Source organism: Hemibagrus wyckioides, linkage group LG04, assembly GCF_019097595.1.
Source record: "Hemibagrus wyckioides isolate EC202008001 linkage group LG04, SWU_Hwy_1.0, whole genome shotgun sequence".
NCBI lineage: Eukaryota > Metazoa > Chordata > Actinopteri > Siluriformes > Bagridae > Hemibagrus > Hemibagrus wyckioides.
The window spans coordinates 29,731,571-29,752,949 of NC_080713.1; the positions used below are offsets into that span (position 1 = coordinate 29,731,571).

General features: G+C 41.0%; 1 protein-coding gene across 1 annotated transcript in view; it reads left to right on the plus strand.

Annotated features, from left to right (window-relative positions):
• LOC131351568 (NACHT, LRR and PYD domains-containing protein 3-like) overlaps positions 1-21,379 on the plus strand; it is a 65,534-nt gene that overhangs the window by 10,006 nt on the left and 34,149 nt on the right. Inside the window, exons 3-13 of the mRNA XM_058386986.1 lie at positions 10,745-10,855; positions 11,907-12,017; positions 12,709-12,819; positions 15,539-15,605; positions 15,890-16,100; positions 16,369-18,130; positions 18,942-19,142; positions 19,457-19,624; positions 20,020-20,184; positions 20,287-20,463; positions 20,865-21,053. Coding sequence (XP_058242969.1) covers positions 10,745-10,855; positions 11,907-12,017; positions 12,709-12,819; positions 15,539-15,605; positions 15,890-16,100; positions 16,369-18,130; positions 18,942-19,142; positions 19,457-19,624; positions 20,020-20,184; positions 20,287-20,463; positions 20,865-21,053 — 3,273 coding nt within the window. The remainder of the gene's footprint in view (positions 1-10,744; positions 10,856-11,906; positions 12,018-12,708; positions 12,820-15,538; positions 15,606-15,889; positions 16,101-16,368; positions 18,131-18,941; positions 19,143-19,456; positions 19,625-20,019; positions 20,185-20,286; positions 20,464-20,864; positions 21,054-21,379) is intronic.

The window sequence follows — 21,379 nt, forward strand, 5'->3', positions numbered from 1 at the left end:
CCAATGCTCCCCATCCAAACTGATGGAGCTTGAGAGTAAAGTAAGAAGAAATAGGTGTGCCAAGCTTGTAGCCTCATACTCAAAAAGACTTGAGGCTGTAATTGTGAATACTTTTCAGATGCACTGTAGCAGCAGCTAACCAACTAAGCATGATTAAGCAAATTAAGGATTTATAATTAATTATTATTTTTATTTAGTGCTTGGAGAGTTAAATATGAAATCATGATGGTGACTTTTTTGACCTGGTATGTCAACATGTTATTACAGTACAGATACTCCACAAAACAAAGTTGCTTACAGTTGAAAAGTTTCAGTTCAACCTGAGTTCCTATAAACATAATTTTTTATTTGCGCAGTTTAGGTCATTGATGTAAATTAATAGAATACGTAACACCGATAAATTGAACATGTAAAAGTTTTCCGTGGCCCTTAAAGGACTTAATGTTACTGTGATTTGAGAATATTTTTTTTAAATGATCTTGTTAGTTGTTTGACTTATAAAAATTCCAATTTTATACTGAATTTAAAATTTCATCATCATCATCATCATCATCATCATTGTAACAGTGCCTGCGGAACCAGATCACCAGAGGGCGCCATCACCTGAGTTTTGACATTCTCTAATTTGCTTCCAGTCTCACTCAGGTATTTAAACAGCTCTACCTAGGTGTTCACTGCGAAGTATCATTCTTTCAGATTGTGTACCAAGCCTTGTATTTGATATTGTGTCTACTACGTGTATGATCCCTGCCTGAACCTAGTTCTACGATTGTTCGGTTTTGCGATTTTGGTTTTGTTTGCTCAGTGTTTTGTTTCCCAACTTTTTGACCCTTTTTGCCTGACCATACTGATACCGATACTTGCCTGCCGATTCTGTTATAATAAAGATCTGCTTATGGATTCTGCTACACCTGCATCCGGTGCATCCTTACAGGATACTTCGCCGCCTGTGAATCCAGTGGATCTTCGTGCTACTACTGTACGCCAAGGACACATGATCTGACTTTACCAAGACCAAGTAGCAGAGCTTGAAGGCACCAATGCCTTGCTACAGCAACAGCCTCCCGCAGCCGCTACAGCTCCAGCACCACCCCCGCGCAGTGAGTTACCACGCTTCGCACTACCCGAAAAGTTTGATGGTGCCACTAATCGCTTCCGGGGTTTTCTGCGCCAATGCGATAATTTCTTCGTGCAGCAGCCAGAGGTCTACGGCAGCGAGACCGTCCGATGCGCCTTCATGCTATCGCTGTTGATGGGAAAAGCACTGGACTGGGCTGCGGCTGTATGGGATTCAGATCCCCAAGTTAAGACTTCGGTGAATTACTTTGCGAAACTCATCAAGGAAGTTTTTGAGTATCCGGCGGGGGGAAAGGACATTTCCGTACAGCTGTTGGAATTACGCCAGGGCTCTGATACTGCAGCAGATTTTGCAATCAAGTTCCGCACACTTGCAGCTCAGTCTGGGTGGAATGAAACAGCATTAGTGGCGGTGTTTCGTGAGGGGCTCACCCGGGAATTGAAAGCCGAAATGGCGTGCAGAGACACTAACGTTACATTGTCCCAGTATATATCTATGCCATTCTGGATAATCTAAGACGCCAGCATCAATTTCCTGCCTCCACACCGCGTTCATTACCACGCCCCTCAATGGAGTACCACAGTCCTAGGGAGGAAGCTGCCGAGCCGATGCAACTCAGAAGATTGTGTGTTTCAGAGGGGGATCGCGAGCGCCGCGTGCAGCTTCAACTATGTTTCTACTGCGGACAACCAGGTCACAGAGTTTTCCAATGCCCGGAAAAGCCTACCACCTCTCAGGTAGAAATCGTGAGGTTGGCCTCTAAAGTTTCACTTCCTGCCTACATAATTCATAATAACTCTCGTTTTTCTGTCACAGCGCTGATTGACTCCAGCAGTGAACCTCATCGACAGCAATCTTGTACATGAACTTGGCCTGTCTACCATTCCATGCAGGGCCTCCTCACTCACCAAACACCTCTCATGGAGTTTCAGATTGGACTTTTTCATCGTGACCCGATCATTTCATGGAAAAAAGGGGAACTAAGTTAGTGGTCCACTCTGTGTCATACGAACTGTTTTTGCTACCAGTTAACCCGTTCATGCCTATCAACGTCCATCAAAAGCCCAGAGTCTTCTCTCCAAGTCACGCTTCCTCAGGAATATCTGGATTTCAAAGAGGCCTTCAGTAAAGAGAAAGCCACCAAATTACCCCTACATCAACCCTGGGACTGTGCCATCGACCTTCTTCCAAACACTGTGCCGCCCAAGAACTGCATCTACCCCCTGTCACTCCCTGAAAAGCTTGCTATGGAGGAATACATTGAGGAAGCCCTCGCAGCCGGATACATCTGCCCGTCTACATCACCAGCTGCAGCGGGGTTTTTCTTTGTGGAAATAAAGGACGGGGGCCTTCGACTCCGCATAGACTACAGAGGCCTGAACGCGGTCACCGTGCCGTACCCATATCCACTTCCCCTGGTTCCTGCAGCCACGTACAGTTACGGGGAGTGAGGGTCTTCACCAAGCTGGATTTACAAAGCACCTACAATCTCATCCGGATTAAGGAGGGTGATGAATGGAAGACGGCTTTTCACACAACACATGGACACTATGAGTATCCGGTCATGCCTTATGGACTCACGAATGCCCCCGCTGTCTTCCAGTCACTTATAAATGAGGTGTTCAGAGACATGCTGAATCAATTTGTCATTGCGTACATTGATGACATCCTCATTTACTCCGCCAGCCTAGAACAACACATCGCCCATGTTCGTACTGTCCTCCAATGCCTCACTAACCATAACCTCTATGTGAAACTAGAAAAGTGTGAATTTCATCGCTCTTCTGTAACATTCTTGGGATATGTGATCTCACAGGAAGGGGTGGAAATGGATCAAAATAAAGTGTCCATCATTATGTCCTGGCCTAAACCTACCTCCGTCAAGGGGTTGCAACGCTTTCTTGGTTTTGCGAATTTTTACAGAAGGTTCATTCGTAATTACAGTACCATCGCTAGCCCACTGACGTCACTGCTAAAGAACAAACCCCAGAAGTTAAAGTGGACAGATCAGGCCCGAGCAGCCTTTCTGAAACTCAAGAAAAACTTTTCTTCTGCCCCGATACTCTGCCATCCTGCCCCTGAACTGCCATTCGTAGTGGAGGTGGACGCCTCTAATTGTGGAGCTAATAAGATCTGCTTATGGATTCTGCTACACCTGCCTCCGGTACAATCATCATCATGTTTTGCATCAGAGCTGTGGTTTGTAATAATATGAATGATTCTACTAATACAAATATTGTATAAAATATTAAATATTATTATTTAATATCAAATATTATTTAATATTAACTATTAAAGCCTATGTTGGCATTTTAAAACTTCTAATAATCTCTGTACATCACTTAGTGCTGTCAAAATGCCAAATAAAATCACCTGGAGAAGAAGTATTAGTAATAGAGAAGAGCCTAGGCTAACCTCACAGCACGGAAATGAAGTGTTTTGATATAAGGTGGAGAGAATAACTTGTTAATAACTTGTTGAATTTGTTAACAACTTCTCAGACATACTCAAGGATGTCCAGGTTAAACTTTCTCATACTTGGTTTAACAGTTCAACATTTGTCATCCCCTGACCATCACACTCATATGTACTTGTTGGACATATCATTAGGGCCCAAGCACTAGCAGTGCGAAGGACCCTCTTGTTCTAAGGATTATTAGGGCCCAAGCACTAGCAGTGCAAAGGGCCCTCTTGTTCTTCTAAGGATTATTAGGGCCCAAGCACTAGCAGTGCTTCAAAACAAGTGTTTAAGGTTACAGACCTAGCTGATGTGCAAAACCTGTTATGTGCAAAAACTGCATGTTTATGAGTCCTGTGCAAATCTCAGTTTATTGAGAGTTCTATATAAACCGGAGTGTTTATTAAAGCCGGGTAGCTCCACGTTAGCATCCAGAATGCTAGACGTTAACCATGTTTCACAGAAGCACAATAAACTACACTCTCTGTAGGTTTTGTGCAGCCTGTCGATCTTGTTCGGTAGTGAGTTCACGTTTCCCATGATTACAGAAGGTACCGAAGGCTTATATTGCCACTTCTTTGCTAGCTGATTAGCCTTTAGCTTAGCTCCGGCTCTGCAGACGGAATACCGCCTCCTCACCTCATCAGATAAATGGGGAACCACGCCGGCGGGGGACTTTTTCAGAGCAAGAAGTTGGTGTCTCGAATAAACGAGTTTTGGCTTGTGAAAATCCATATCCATAGGATAGATAATCAGATGCACACACAAAAGAAAAAGAAAAAAAAAAACACGGAAGAAAATAGTAAATAAATAATAAATAGTAAGGCACGCACAGAGCTGCTGGAAAGGCTGCCACTTCCAGCTGTGGTGCTGGAAGTTTGAATCAGGTTTTGGCCTGACTCCTGCAGTACTAGACTATGCCCACTAGCTGGATGAAGCTCTTTCCCCTTTATTTATTTATTTCTTTTTTTAAATATGGCTTCATGTTCACAATTTATACACTACTCACAAAAAGATAAGGATATTCGGCTTTCTGGTGAAATTTCAGGATGCACCTAAAATGCACTATAACCTTTACAGGTGAACTTAATTTGACCTTCTCTACACTTTTGAATGCACATGTCCAACTGTTCAATGTTTCAGTACTTTTTGCAGAACTTGCTGTTCTCTAACAAGGTGCTTAAAGGCAAATTCACAACTGGTGTTTGATCCATGAATCAGCCAATACATTTTCTGGTTCAATTAGAATTGATATTTAAACAGTCCTACATGCTGTTTACATTTTGACATCATGAGACCAAGACGACACCTAACGATTGATCAACAGTACCTCGCCATTGCGAGGCTTCAAACAAGATGTTCTCAGAGGGAAGTGGTCACTAAGCTTAGAGTGTCACAGAGTGTCATCAGCAGGTTGCGACAGAGATATAGAGAGACTGGAAGAGTCACAGAAAGGCAAAGAAGTGGACATCCTTTGGCCACATCCCACGTCGATGACCGCTTCATTGTGAACAGTGCCCTGCGGAACCAGGTGATGAATGCCACTCAACTCCAGGCACATTTAAAGGAGGTGAGAGGCACCCAAGTGTGACATCAGACCATTCAAAACCGTTTACATCAGTGTGGTCTGCGTGCTAGACAACAAGGGTACCTGACCACACCACCAGGCACAGGTGTCATCATCTTGCATGAGCTCAAATGGAGTGACCTGCACTTTTTCCAGACCTGAATCCCATAGAAAACCTATGGGATCAGCTGAGTTGCCATGTAGAGGCTCGTAACCATGCACCCCAGAACCTCAATGACCTGAGGGCCGCCCTTCAAGAAGAGTGGAATGCCATGCCTCAGCAGACAATAAGTCGACTCATGAACAGCATGAGACGTCATTGTCAAGCTGTAATTGATGGTCAAGGGCACATGAAAAATTATTGAGATACTGACATTTTTTGTTGTGGTATACCCACCACTGTTGTTGTCTTTTCTTTCAATAAATTGTTTGAGATGAGGAAATCACCATTGCATGCTTCTACTTAAATGCCCTACTTTCATGATATAATATCACTGTAGCGTGAACTTTTTACATTTTCCATACATTTCACCAAAAAGCCAAATATCCTTAACTTTTTGTGAGAAGTATATATACAGAGTCAACCAAAAATATATATATAGACTTCAGGAAAAGAAAAATAGTATGATGTATATTATATTACTGTAATATTATTACAATTACCATATTATTATCAGAATATCATGATATATATCAATCTATAACATATATCAATAAATTTAGTAATAAAATATTTTTATTTTTCTGAAATGTGTATACATTTTTCTGGGTGAGTCTCTCTCTCTATATATATATATAAACTGATATAGAAATATAGTTTAGAGGGAGAGTCATTGTCCCTTTTGACATCACTGGGCATTGCTATGATCTGTTTCATTACACCCAAACTGTTACTTTTGCCCTTATATAGTTTAGAGGGAGAGGCAGTTGTCTTTTTGCCATCAGTGCCATCATTAGACCCAAATTGTCACTCCTGTCCTTTTGGTATTTCCCCTTTAAATGCATGTACCCACTCTACCCACTTTGTCTGGTGCACCTGGGTGGCAATGGCGCCGTTGCTTGGGTCCGATCATCGTTGTGTGCAACTATATTTCTAGACATATTCCTGCTTTGCTCTTAATAATTAGCTCCGCTTTTCTGGAAGTTTTTCCACTAGATGTTGGATTGTGGCTGTGGGGATTTGTGATCATTCAGCTACAAGAGCATTAGTGAGATCAGACTCTGATGTTGTGATATTGAAGACACTCCAGTTCCAGTTCATCTCAATGTCACCATGATGCTGCTTTGTGCTCAGGGGCATTGCCATGGGCTTGGACTCTTCATTTACAATGAAAGGAAATTGTAATGTTACAGCACGTGGAGACATTCAGCTGTGTGCTTCAGAGGCTGTGACAGCAGTTTAAGGAAGAACAACATAAGGCTGTGATTGTCAGGGGTCCACATACTTTTGGCTGTATAGTGTATTTTTAACATTGTGAAAAATTCAGAATGTATTTTAAATTGTTAGACTTACATGATAAACTGTAATGACTCGTTGGACATTGGAATCCATTTGCAGATCTTTATTAAATCAGCAGGCAAAGTCGTAAACGGGAATAACAAGGCAAAAGGTCAAAACCGGAAAAGCAAACACTGTGTGTCAAAACCGAAACCGAAACCGAAACTCGTAGAATCAAGGAAACAGGCAAGGATCATACACTAGCAATCAGAACAAAGAATATAACAAGACTTGGTACGTGACTCATGGAAATGATACTTCGCATATAGCAGAGGGAGCATGCTGCTTAAAAGCCCTAGAACCGGAAGTGAGTGGGAAACAGTTAGTATTCAGGCGAGGGCTCCCTCTGGTGTTCTGGACCTGTGTGTACTGTGACAGAACCCCCCCTCTAGGAACACCAGGTGTTCTACAATGCGGGCACCCTCTTGGTTGAGGAGCGGGTCTGTAGAGGAAGTTCGGTTGGAATTCTTCCATGAGCGCAGGATCCACGATATCTGTTGCATTTACTCAGCAGCATTTCTCCAGACTGTACCCCTCCCAGTCCACCCAGTACTGTTCTTCGGCTGTGGAGCTGGAGTTCTGGGATTCGTGGTAGGGCTAGAGAGATGTGGAATGTGGGTGATAGGAGGTTGGTAGTTCTAGGCGGTAAGTGACTGGGTTAATTTGGCAAATGATTCTAAATGGGCCAGTGAACTTGGGGCTGAGTTTTGTACAGGGTAGGTTCAATTTCAAATATCAGGTTAACAGCCAAACCTTTTGGCCCATCTGATATGCTAGGTGAGGGCATCGCCGACGATTAGCTTGGATTTCTTGTCTCCTGACGGCTCTCTGAAGTCGAATGTGAGCCCTCTCCCAGACTTCTTGGCTCCTCCTCAACCAGTCTTCTACACTAGGAACGTTGGAGGGTTCCCCTGACCAGGGGAACAATGGGGGTTGATAGCCCAGCATGCATTGGAACGGTGTTAAGCCTACAGAGGAGTGGTGTAGGGAGTTCTGAGCATATTCAGCCCAAGGGAGGAACTCACTCCACCGTTATTGTTCTCTGCTGCAATATGCTCTCAGGAACCTCCCCAGCTCCTGGTTGAGATGTTCAGCTGGGCCGTTGGACTGTGGGTGCTAACCTGAACTTTGGCTGATGTTGATGCCAAGTAGCTTGCAGAGGTCTAGCCACACCCTGGAGGTGAATTCTGTGCCTCGATCAGACACTATGTCTTCTGGGAGGCCAAAGTTTCTGAATACATGCTGGAACACTGCTTGAGTGGTTTCCATGGACGTGACTAGGCCCTTCATATAGGGACCAGCTTGCAGGCTTTGGAAAACCGAACGATTATGACCATCACTGTGGTGAACCCTTGAGATTCTGGAAGATCTGTCAGAAAGTCTATGGATATATGGGACCAGGATCGTTGAAGAATCAGTAAGGGTTCCGGCAGGCCTTCCGGGAGATTACAGCTTTTTCGAGATTGGGCGGAGACAGTACAGGACTGGACAAAATCCTCTATATGTCGGTGGAGGGATGGCCACCAGAACCTTTGGTGCAGCAACTGAACTGTTCTCTGGATGCCTGGGTGACTGGTGCTTGGGCTTTCGTGCGTCCACTGTAACACTCGTTGATGAAGTGTAGTGGGGACATAAACCTTTGTAGGTGGACAGTTTGGAGGAGGAGCTTCAGCAGTGTGGGCCTGTTCAATCTCCCTTAGAATGTCCCATTGGATCGGGGCTATAAGGACAGATGGAAGAAGGATGGGCTCAGGGTATGACGGAGGTTCTGTGGTCTCGTGAATTCTTGAGAAGGCGTCAGCCTTACCATTCTTTGAGCCGGGATGATATGAGACTGAGAAATTGAATCGGGAGAAGAACAGCGCCCTCCTGGCTTGATGGGGGTTGAGGCATTTGGCCTCACGGAGATACGCTAGATTACGGTGGTCTGTGAGAATCAAGAACAGGTGGCTGGCTCCCTCCAACCAGTGTCTCCATTTCTCCAGAGTGGCTTTCATGGACAGTAACTCGCGGTTGCCCACATCATAATTCACCTCGCCGGTGTGAGCGTCCAGGAAAAGAATGCACATGGGTGCAATTTTCCAGAACTTGCCTGATGTTGAGACAGGACTGCACCTATTCCACTACTGGAGGCATCCACCTCCACTGTGAAGGGTAGGTCAGGTCTTGGACGATAGAGGATGGGGGCGGAGGAGAAACTTTGTTTCAGGCTCTGGAATGCTCTCCTGGCCTGATCAGTCCACCTTAGTGCTTGTGGCTTCCCCTTGAGCAGCGAGGTAAGAGGACTGGCGATGGTGCTGTAGTTGCGGATGAATCTGCGGTAGAAGTTAGTGAAGCCCAAGAATTGCTGCAATCCCTTGATGTTAGTAAGTTCAGGCCAGGAAGTGATCGCAGAAACATTGGCTTGATCCATCTCTACTCCGTTCTGAGATATCATGTACCCTTGAAAAGTCATGGAGAGATGGTGGAACTCGCATTTCTCCAGTTTAACAAAGAGATTATGTTCTGCAAGACGACGGAGGACAGCTCGATCATGGGTGATGTGCTGTTCTTGGTTGGGGGGGTAGATAAGGATATCGTCAATCTATGCTATGACAAAGCGGTGAAGCATGTCCCGGAACACCTCGTTTATGAGGGATTGAAACACTGCCGGAGCGTTGGTGACATATGGCATACGAGGTACTCACAGTGTCCATGTGAATGCCATCTTCCACTCATCCCCCTCTCGTATCCTTATTAAATTATAGGTGCTTCATAGATCAAGCTTGGTGAAAACTTTGGCCCCTTGGAGCTATTCAAGAGTTGCTGGCACTAAGGGTAAAGAGTATGGGTAGGGCACAGTGATAGAGTTCAACCCCTGATAATCAATACAAGGTCTGAGGCCTCCATCTTTCTTTTCAACAAAAAAGAAACCTGCTGCTGGAGTGGCAGCTGGAGGTTGATGTTGGAAACGCAGGTTATCGAGGCGGATGGCGGTGGAGATATACTGCGATAGGGTAACGGTTTCTCTGCAGGCCATGTCAGCTTTCAGGTCTACGTTGAGTCCTTCGCGAAACACTGCCATTAGTGCAGTACCACCCCAATTGAGCTGCCAGCGTGCAGAATTTTATCGCATAATTCGCAGCCGTGTCTCTCCCCTGGCGCAGCAACTGTACGGAAATGTCCTTGCCCCCAGCTGGGTACTCAAACACTTCCTTGATCAGATTAGCAAAATAGTTTGCAGAAGATTGGAACTTCAAAGATTGGGGATTCGAGTCCCACACAGCCAAAGCTCAATCCAACGATTTGCCCATGAGAAGAGATAACATAAAGGCACACCTGGTGGTCTCGCTGCTGTACGCTTCTGGTTGTTGCATGAAGAAGTTATTGCATTGACGCAGAAACCCTCAGCATCGGTCAGCAGAACCATCAAACTTTTCTGGTAGAGCAAAGCGTGGTAACTCACTGCGAGGAGCATGTGCTGGTGCGATGGTGGCTGCTTACGGATCATTCATGTCTGGCAAAGTATCCTGTAATGACTTGTCGGACACGGAACGGGGTTTTATTTTGAATTCACATCTTGCAGGGGATCTGTGTTTAATAATAAGTTATTTCATTACTTAAAATTATGTGTAAAAGCCTTGTTTGCCTTTAGAAATGTCTGCTGATCTTCTTACCCCAGCATCACAGTTGAATTCAATTTAGGAAGTTTATGGTCGTGTTTTTTGTTGCTCCAACAGTCGGTAAAATCCTATAAAATCCTGTAAAATATCTTGATACAGTGTTGAATCCACTTGTACCACCCACTTCCTCTCCTTAATGTAAACATTTCAATTAGCTTTTGGAGACAGTAGAACACAGATTCACTTTTCCAGCCAGCACTGTAATTACTCAGTATGCTTTGATAAAGACCTGGTAACTACTACTGTATGTGTTTTTATTGGTTTAGTAAAACTGAGGTTGTCTATAACAGAGTAATTAAATGCAAAAACCCAAATGGCTTGTTGGTGTTTACAGCACCAAGGGAAAGGTACAGAAAACTTTCATTTTCTGAAGGCATCCTACAATTTTACTATAAAAAAACATTTCTCTCTCTGTGGGATTGGTGTAATTACATAATTTAGAAACTGAACTTATTGAAAGACATTTCATTCTTCTTTTTAGTGGAACTGAAAAAAGGCCCAATTCTCCTGTACCCAGCTGTGTGTCCTTTAAGAGTGACCAGTCAAAGCCGCTATCTATTGACTTTAAAGATGGAACAGTCTCTGAAAAAAGGTAATGTAGTGTCTTTGTCTTGTTTTTTAAATGATCTTGTTAGTTGTTAGACTCATGAAAATTCCAATTTTATACTGAATTTAAAATTCCATCATCATCTTCATGTTTTGCATCAGAGCTGTGGTTTGTAATAATATGAATGATTCTACTAATACAAATGTGTAAAATATGAAATATTATTGTTTAATGTAAAATATTAATTAATATTAACTATTAAAGGCTATGTTAGCATTTAAAAAGTTCTAATAATCTCTGTACATCACTTAGTGCTGTCAAAATACTGAATAAAATCACCTGGAGAGGGAGTATTAGTAATAGAGAAGAGCCTAGGCTAACCTCACAGCACGGAAGTGAAGTGTTTTGATATAAAGTAGAGAAAATCTGTTTGTTAATATCTTCTCAGACATTCTCAAGGATGTCCAGGTTAAGCTTTCTCATACTTGGTTTAACGGTCAAACATTTGTCACTCCCTAACCATCACACTCATATTTACTTGTTGGACATATCATTCTAGACTTATTCCCACTTTGCTGTTAATAATTAGCTCCGCATTTCTGGAAGGTTTTCCACTGGATGTTGGATTGTGGCTGTGGGGATTTGTGATCAGTCAGCTACAAGAGCATTAGTGAGATCAGACTCTGATGTTGTGATATTGAGGAGACTCCAGTTCCAGTTCATCCTAAAGGTGCTCAGTGGGGTTGAGTTAGAGTCAGGGCTCTGTGCAGGACAGTCGAATCCTTCCATTCCAACCTTCTTCTCCACAGCATGCCACCATGGTGCTGCTTTGTGCTCAGGGGCATTGCCATGGGCTTGGACTCTTATTTCCAATGAAAGAAGGTTGGAATATTACAGCACATGGAGACATTTAACTGTGTGCTTCTGAGGCTGTGACAGCAGTTTAAGGAAGAACACATAAGGCTGTGATGGTCATGTGTCCATATACTTTTGGCTGTATTGTGTATTTTTAACATTGTGAAAAATTCACAATGTATTTTAAATTGTTAGACTTACATGATAAAAATGCTGAAAGACATTTCTCTCTGCTCTTTAGTGGAACTGAGAGAAGGCCTAATTCTCCTGTACCCAGCTGTGTGTCCTTTAAGAGTGACCAGTCAAAGCCACTATCTATCGACTTTAAAGATGGAACAATCTCTCAGAAAAGGTATTATCTCTTCCTCTGAATCACTGTACTCTTGTTAATAGTTTTGATAATCCAGTTTTATTCTGAATTTACATCTTGCAGGGGATCTGTGTTTAGTAATAAGTTATTTAATTACTTAATATTATGTGTAAAAGCCTTGTTTGCCTTTAGAAATATCTGCTGATCTCCTTACCCCAGCATCACAGTTGAATTAAATTTAGGAAGTTTATGGTCATGTTCTGTTGCCCCAACAGTCGGTAAAACCCTATAAAATCCTGTAAAACATCTTGATACATTCCTCTCCTTAATGTAAACACCCAAAATAGCTTTTGGAGACGTCAGAACATAGACTCAATTTTTCCAGCCAGCACTGTAATTACTTAGTACGCTTTGATAAAGTCTTGGGAACTACTACTGTATGTGTTTTTATTGGGTTAGTCAAACTGAGACTAAAGAGAGTATAGACAGAGAATTGTCTATAAATGAGAGTAATTAATGCAGAAACCCAAATGGCTTGTTGGTGTTTTCAGCACCAAGGGAAAGGTACATAAAACTTTAATTTTCTGGGGAAGTTTAACAGTGTAAGAGATTTAGAAGGCATCCTGAGATTTTACTACAAAAAATGCCAAAACATTTTTTTCTCTGTGGGATTGGTGTAATTACATCATTTAGAAACTGAACTTATTGAAAGACATTTCTCTCTACTCTTTAGTAGAACTGAGAAAAGGCCCAATTCTCCTGTACCCAGCTGTGTGTCCTTTAAGAGTGACCAGTCAAAGCCACTATCTATCGACTTTAAAGATGGAACAGTCTCTAAAAAAAGGTAATGTATTGTCTTTGTCTTGTTTTTAAATATCTTGTTAGACTCATGAAAATTAATGGCTATGAAAATTAATGTCTATGTTATAATTAAAAAAACTTCCCTTTACCACCCAGTGCAGTAATAATGCTGAATCAAATCACCTGCAGAGGAGATACATCCTGATAGGTTAATAAGACAAAATGTGTCCCCTCATGTCTGGTTGTAGGACATTTTACACTTACATGTTTATAGCACTTGGCAGACGCTCTTATCCAGAGCAACTTACATGTATTTCATTTATACATCTGAGCAGCTGAGGGTTAAGTAGGGTGACCATACATCCTCTTTTTCCCAGACATGTCCTCTTTTTGGGACTAAAAATGCAGCCGGGATTTCCGGCCGGGATTTCTAAATCTCCTAAAATGTCCCTGATTCAGCTTTTGCTTTCTACAGTACTCATTAATTGTATGTTTTTGCATTACTTTTACCTTTCTCTTTAGGCCACACCTTGTTGCATGCCAACATTGCTCGGTCATGTACAATGCAAACATTGGCCAGTGCGTCTCAATCCCGCAGCATCACGGCAACAGCCAAGAGAGAGATGGCTCCCGAATAGTGTAAAATATGCCCAAACCCAAATTCACAGATGATTTACAAAGAAAATTCCCATGTTTTTGTCTCGGTCGGGATCCGTTTGAAGCAGAATGCATGACCTGCAAAGGTAGCCCGTACGTGTCAGTGTCAAATAAAGGTGCTAGCAACCTAGAAGCCCACATAAGCGCTGCAAAACACAAAATCGCAGCTAAAGCAGAGAGCTCTTCAGGTAAATTACTGCTGCAGAGGAAGTTTTTGCATTCCACACCACGAAGCATCATAATAGATCAATGGACTGCCTTGTTAAAAAAGGCTTTCTCTGATTCCGAGACAGCGCAAAAATTTTCAAGCACTCGTACGAAGACTGAAGCAATTGTTAACGTTGTGATAGCGCCACATTCGGTCGACATAGCTCTGAAAGCACTGGAAGACATACCTTATTGTGGTGTTTATTTGTAAGGACACACACACGTCGAGTTGGTCTGAATCCATTTGCAGAATTTTATTAATGAAAGCAGGCAAATACTCATAGTAGATATGGGAAGCAAAAAGGGTCAAAAGCCGGAAAGCAAACACTTAGAAACCAAAACCGAATCACAAGATCAAAAGACGTAGTTACAATAGAACAGGCAGGGATCGTACACAAAATATCTAGACAATCTTAGTAAATGCTCAGTAGTCTCAGGGGATGGAAAGGGAGAGCAATTTAGTTGTGAAAGTGAAGAACATTTGAACAAAGTCTGCACCATGCTTCTTGAATGCAAGACCAATTACCTTATGTCCCTTAAAGTCAAGGGACTACTGGCACAAGGCACAAGGATGGACTTGGTAAGAGGTGTGACCATTTTTGTGCTCAAATACAGGGTCTGTACACTTCATGCCTGGAGTATCTTGAGAAATGCATGGCACCCATGGAGGAGTTCTCCTGGTTCATGTGGATGGATTTGAATGAGACGCCTGACTGGAATGACATAGAAGCTTGTACCAAATACCTGGGAGGAAAGGGGGTGCTAATTGATGATGCAAAGCGCTTTGATCAGGTCACCAACCTGAAGAAATTCACAGAAAGGTGTAACAATGATGGAGATTTCAGTGATCTGCAAGCACACAAGAAGTGGACAAAATATTTTGAAAGGTCCAAAAGCATAGATTTTCATTCAGAGTTACTGAAGATTGCACAGTTTTTATTTGCTATTCCTTCTCACAATGCAAATGTCGAGAGAGTTTTTTCACTGATGCAAAGCCAGTGGACAAACGAAAGGAATCACTTGTCTGTTGAGTCACTGAAGGGGCTTTTGTGCACACAACTTTCAACACATGCCTTGCAAAGACTTTCATGCCTACTTGATTGGTAATCAGGGACTATTGGCAAAGATTCGTTCTTTGGGAAAGTATACCAGAGAACTTCAGGAGGACTGAAATTATTTTAGACTGAAATAGTGGATTTTTTTATTATTATTTTTTTAAAATTTCAACTTAATTATTTTTTACTTTAACCTATGGCCTTGAAAAGAATAGAAACAGTGTCATGAAAAAGGTGTTAAATGCTAAACAATTTTTTATTTGTTTGTTATTATTCTATTGCTGAGGGTCAAAAGTTGAATGGAAAGGATGTAAATACTTTATGTATTAAAGTTTAGTAACATAGTTTCATGGTTGTGAACGAATTTGTCAAGTATTTACACCCTTCCAACCCCATCCTGATTCTTCCACCCACAGTGGGTGTCCGTCTATCTCCTGCCCCACTGTCCTCTTTTTTGAAAACTGATATATAGTCACCCTAGGGTTAAGAGCATTCCTCAAGGACCCAGCAGGGGGCAGCTTGTTGGACCTGAGATTTGAAATCACAACATTCTGAGCAGTAGTTCAACATATTAACCACTGAGCTAGCACTTTTACTACTTGCTTTAAACCTGTTCATTCACATGTTAGTGAAACAAGAGAATGTTAACCACATGCTTTTTAATTTCATCTCCCCAAATGATTAGAAATGAGTCCCAAGTGTGATAATGTTGTATTTACTAGATTCTAATATTTTTTTTATATTATATATGAACAGCAAGAACAGCTGAGTGAATCTGAGCTATATAATGTGAGATTCTAAAAATAAGTAAAAAAAAATTTCTGATGTTTTGGTCATCCACAGAACCTCAAAAAAAAGATCAAAAAAGAAGAAGAAATTCCATATAAATAAAATGGAGTCCATATTCAAGGTGTGTATATGTGTATGTTGTTGAAGATTGTACTTAAATAATACATTAGGTACATTTACTTTCCTTGATTAATTAGTTACATATTAGTTATAGTACATTTTTACAAAAAAATAAATTAGAAGTTGTTTATAGGTCTACAGACATTTATGAGTAATCAACAAAACTGTGGTAAATCATGGCTTCTACATCAAAGTGGAAATGCCTCTATCCTGATTCCTTCTGACCAATCACAATTCAGAACTCAAGAGTTTTTGCCATTTTATTTTATTATATTTTTTAATCAGGAGCTGGAGCACAAATTCATCACTGTATTGAAGAAGGAGCTGAACAGATTCAAGAAGCTACTTAGTGCTGATAACCCAGCATGCTCTGAGAGGGGGGAGGAGGAGGTGGAGGAAGAGGATCTGCACTGTGTTAGAGAGGGTGTGCTGAAGATCACACTGTACATCCTGAAGAACATGGAGCAGAAAGATCTCGCTCACACACTGCAGATCAGTAAGAGCTTCTGATTATTACAACATTTTATCACTTTAATGGAAACACACTGGACCACTGGTCCATATTATCCTACTGATTATAATCCTAATGAATACAGTTTTACAACAAACACATGACTCAGGATAATCCTAGTGTTCTGGTTCTTTTACATCTTTCTGATGTATTTATTAGGAATATAATCCAGTTTTTGACCTGTATTAAATTTCACATTGAGTATATTGTTCATACATTAAAATTATGACCATGACATTGTTCTGTTTGTTAGAGATGGCCTCTGTGTATCAGAGAAAGCTCAAATCTGGACTTCTAAATAAATGTAAAAGAATTAATGAAGGAATCTCACAGCATGGGACATCTACACTTCTGAATCAGATCTACACAGAGCTCTACATCACAGAGAGTCGGAGTGGAGACGTCAATAATGAACATGAGGTGAGACAGATTGAGACAGTGTCCAGGAGACCAGCCACAGAGGAGACACCCATCAAATGTAATGAGCTCTTTAAAGACAAGTCCATCAGAAGTGTACTGACTAAAGGAGTAGCTGGAATTGGAAAAACAGTCTCTGTGCAGAAGTTCATTCTGGACTGGACTGAAGGAAAAGCAAATCAGAACATCATCTTCCTGTTTCCACTTCCCTTTAGAGAGCTGAATTTGGTGAAGCAGGAAAACTTCACTCTGATGAGCCTTATTCATCAGTTTTTCCCAGAAATTAAGGACCTGGAAGTAATAGACAGTAATGACTACAAAGTCCTGTTCATCTTTGATGGTCTGGATGAGTGTCGACTTCCTCTAAATTTCCAGAACAATGAGATGTTGAGTGATGTGACAGAGTCAGCCTCACTGGATGTTCTGCTAACAAACCTCATCAAGGGGAATCTGCTTCCCTCTGCTCTCCTCTGGATAACCACTCGACCAGGAGCAGCCAGTCAGATCCCTCCTGAGTGTGTAGACCAGGTAACGGAGGTACGAGGGTTCAGTGATCCTCAGAAAGAGGAGTACTTCAGGAAGAGGCTCAGTGATGAGATCCTGGCGAATAAAATCATCACACACATGAAGTCTTCAAGAAGCCTCTACATCATGTGCCACATCCCAGTCTTCTGCTGGATCTCAGCTACTGTTCTAGAGAGAATGTTGGGTGAAGCAGAGAGTGGAGAGATCCCCAAGACTCTGACTCAAATGTTCACACACTTCCTGATCTTTCAGATCAAACACAAGGAGCAAAAGTACAGTCAGAAATATGACCCTGATCCACAGAAGATCAGAGAGAGTATCCTGGCTTTGGGAAAACTGGCTTTCCAACAGCTGGATAAAGGAAACCTGATGTTCTATGAGGAAGACCTGAGAGATTGTGGAATTGATGTCAGAGAAGTGGCAGTGTACTCAGGAGTGTGTACCCAAATCTTCAGAGCAGAGTCTGGACTCCACCTGGGGAAGATCTTCAGCTTTGTACATCTGAGTGTTCAGGAGTTTTTGGCTGCATTATATGCGTTTCTCTGCTTCAATGATAAAAAACAAACAAAAGAACAAACCACTGATCTGTCTGGTCTTTTCACCACATCAGAAATGTCCGACTTCCTCAAGGGTGCAGTGGACCAGGCCTTACAGAGTGACAATGGACACTTAGATCTTTTCCTCCGCTTCCTTCTGGGCCTCTCAGTGGAGTCTAATCAGAAGCTCATTCGAGGTCTACTGACACACACAGGAAGCAGCTCTGACTGCCGAAAGGACATAGTTAAATACATCAAGTTAAAATTTGATCAAAATCCATCTCCAGAGAGATCAATCAATCTGTTCTACTGTCTGAACGAGTTAAATGATGATTCACTGGTGAAAGAGATCCAAAGCTACACAAACTCAGGTCGTCTCTCTGAAGCTGAAGTCTCACCTGCTCAGTGGTCTGCTCTGGTCTTTGTGTTGCTGACCTCAGAGGAGGATCTGGAAGTGTTTGACCTACAGAAGTTTATAAGATCAGATGAATGCTTTAAGAGACTGTTACCAGTCGTCCAGCAAGCTACAACAGTTCTGTAAGTAAAACCTGTTTCTCTGTTAAACTCAGTTTTTAGGAATTAAAGGAGCTGTTCTGATTGGATTTTACAACAATATTCCTAAATACTCTGGATAATTTATTCATCCTAAATACAGAGGCATTGTTACTGGTACTGGTGTCAGGTGTCAGTCTGATACTGTGCACTTCTACATGTATTCAGAAAACATTGTCTGATACCAACATCTGATACCAGGTGATACCATGTGATGTAGTTTATTTTGTAGCACTAATGAACAGATGAATGGGAAATAGCAGAGATATGAATATTCAATGTCAAGAGGAACTAGAGTGTCATTTTACACTACAAATAACCCAATAAAACAACTTTACGTGTGTTTTATTTGTTTTTGTTTGTTTGTTTGTGTGTGTGTGTGTTTGTGTGTGTGTAAGAGAGAGAGGAAGAGAGAAAGAGCACTTAGTTCTGCCAGGTTAATACTTTCCTAGAGACTCATGGTCCAATCCTCCCTCATTGTATCTATTAAATATACAGTTTACTCATAAAACATTTGGTGTTCATCATTAACGACACGTGGCAGCATCCAGATGAAAGAGAGTGAAATAAAATGTTCCCTGATTGATTAATAATAAACACTGATGAAGTCAGTTATATTATACATATTACAGTGCATCAGTAATACTGACCCAACCTCTTATCACACTCATAACACTGGTCATTTTGGTAATTCTGTGAATAAACTGTATATCACTGAGTTTCTATCTTATTTTTATGTCTGTGTTCACAAAGGGTTGAATGTTTTCTGAGTTCCTCTGAAATGTTCTCCTTTCAGTCTCAGTGAGTGTAACCTGACAGAGAGAAGCTGCTCGGCTTTACACACAGTTCTCAGCTCAGAATCCTCCAAGCTGACTGAGGTGGATCTGAGCAGTAATCCTCTGGAGGACTCAGGAGTGAAGCTGCTTTGTGCTGGACTGAAGAGTCCAAACTGTAAACTGGAGAAACTCAGGTCAGTTCATCTCTCCTATGAAACTAATACACAGAGAATAAAGAGGAAAATAATTACAGATTGATAATGACATGTTTATTTTCTGATCTGTATAGGGGTATAACACCTGTACATGGAAATTTAAGCAGGATTTTAACTAAAAGTATTTTTTAGAAAAGCTAAAGAAAATATATGGATTTATAAACAACAATCTAAGTATCCAGTATATTTTTACTTTATAAATTGCTATTGATTAACTGATAAATGTGATCTGATTCTTGAGTAGACATATGTTCTTGTAGCCACCACTAAAAATACAGTGATACATCTCTACTGGTACAATGATTTTGTCCTTTGTTCAGACTTTCAGACTGCAGTATAACAGAGGAAGGATACACTGCTCTGGCTGAAGCTCTGAAATCATCTCACCTGATAGAGCTGGATCTCAGAGGGAACGACCCTGGAGCATCAGGAGTGAAGCTGCTCACTGATTTACTACAGGATCCAGACTGTACACTGAACACACTGAGGTGAGGAAAAATGAAAGAACTTTATCTTTCTACCACTTTAGTATTTGAGGTTTTGAAAATGACTTCATTCTGCTTAATGGTTTAATTTGAATGATCTGATGTCACTATGTCACATTGTAATGTTCAGTTTTCTGATGAATCAGGAAACATTTCTGGATAGAGTTTTTTCATGAACAGTTATAAATAGTAACAGTAAAGACTGATAATTATCCATTTTATTAAGACATGAGGATGAATGTGCACTGATTCTGTAACAGATATAGCTGGATAAAGGATAAGGAAACTCACTGAAAACAGAAACTGAAGCTGAAACTGAAGCTAAAGCACATCACCATCAGCTCCTTATTGCTCTCAGTACACAGTTATTAACGTCTCCATATCATTTTTCTCTACAGGTTGTGGAAAAGTCCTGATGCAGAGGAAGCCTACACTGAAATGTTCAGTAAAAACCCCTTACTGCACACGGAGCTGGATCTGAACAACAAAACACCTGAAGACGTCAAAGTGAAGCAGCTTTCAGCTCTGCTGCAGGATCCACATTACAGACTGCAGAAACTTAGGTAAGAAACAGCTAGAAACACACAGATCTCTGTTTTCCTGCATTAGTGTAATTATCAGGTGTGATTATCTCTCTCTCTCTCTCTCTCTCTCTCTCTCTCCAGGTTGTATAAAGGAGACAGTATGACAGAAGATGACTGTTCACATGTGATTTCTGCTCTGGTTTTAAACCCTTCACACCTGAGAGATCTGAATCTGAACAGGAATAAACCAGGAGAGTCTGGACTGAGAAATCTGTGTGATTTCCTGAAGAATCCTAAATGTAAACTCCAGACACTAAAGTGAGAAATGAACCTTTACATTTTAAAGCTATCAATCTACAAATAGTCCAGTTTTATTATAACACTAATAATCTTTAAGCAGTTTAATATTCTTCAGTCCTTTATAACTAATTTAGAAATACTTTCCAAATATTTATTAATATGTGCATATACATAATATTTAAATAATAATAATAATAATAATAATAATAATAATAATTATTATTATTATTATAATTGTATTATTAGTGGTATCTGTTATTATAACACTACTGTGTATTAGGTATTTGCAGTGGGTTTAGATAATATTCCTTTAAAACTCTGTACAGTTTATTGAATTAGATTTCATTATGAATTTATATTTTTTCTCAGACTTAAACAGAACACACACATTATACATTTATATTTCATTTTTCATAAAGCTCTATCTCCCTCTGCAGACTATGGAGGAGTGTAAGAGGGAAATCCTGTGCTGATTTGTCTTCAGCTCTCTGTACAAATCCATCACACATCAGAGAGCTGGATCTGAGTGAGTGTGAACTGGGAGACTCAGGAGTGAAGAAGCTCTGTGATCTACTGAAGAAACACGAGTGTAAACTGGAGAAACTGCTGTGAGTAACTCAGTGATGTGATGAAACAGCTTTCTGTGTTAAATCAATTAACTCGACTCAACAGTTAACATGCTGTTTATGTCAATTTAAAATAATTTATTACAAAATATGATGTTCCATATTGACAAGTTCAAACAAAAATAGCAGATTCAGCTGGTTTAGTTTATGGTAATAAGCTGTGTAAATAAATATTACTAATAATATAACACAAGCTCTCAGAGGAAGAAACAGTTGGAGACCCCTGGTTTAGAGAGATAGTGTCAGGGTAGGCAGGTGAGGACCCAAATGCAGAACACAGTCAAAGTTCAAAATAAGAGTCTTTAATA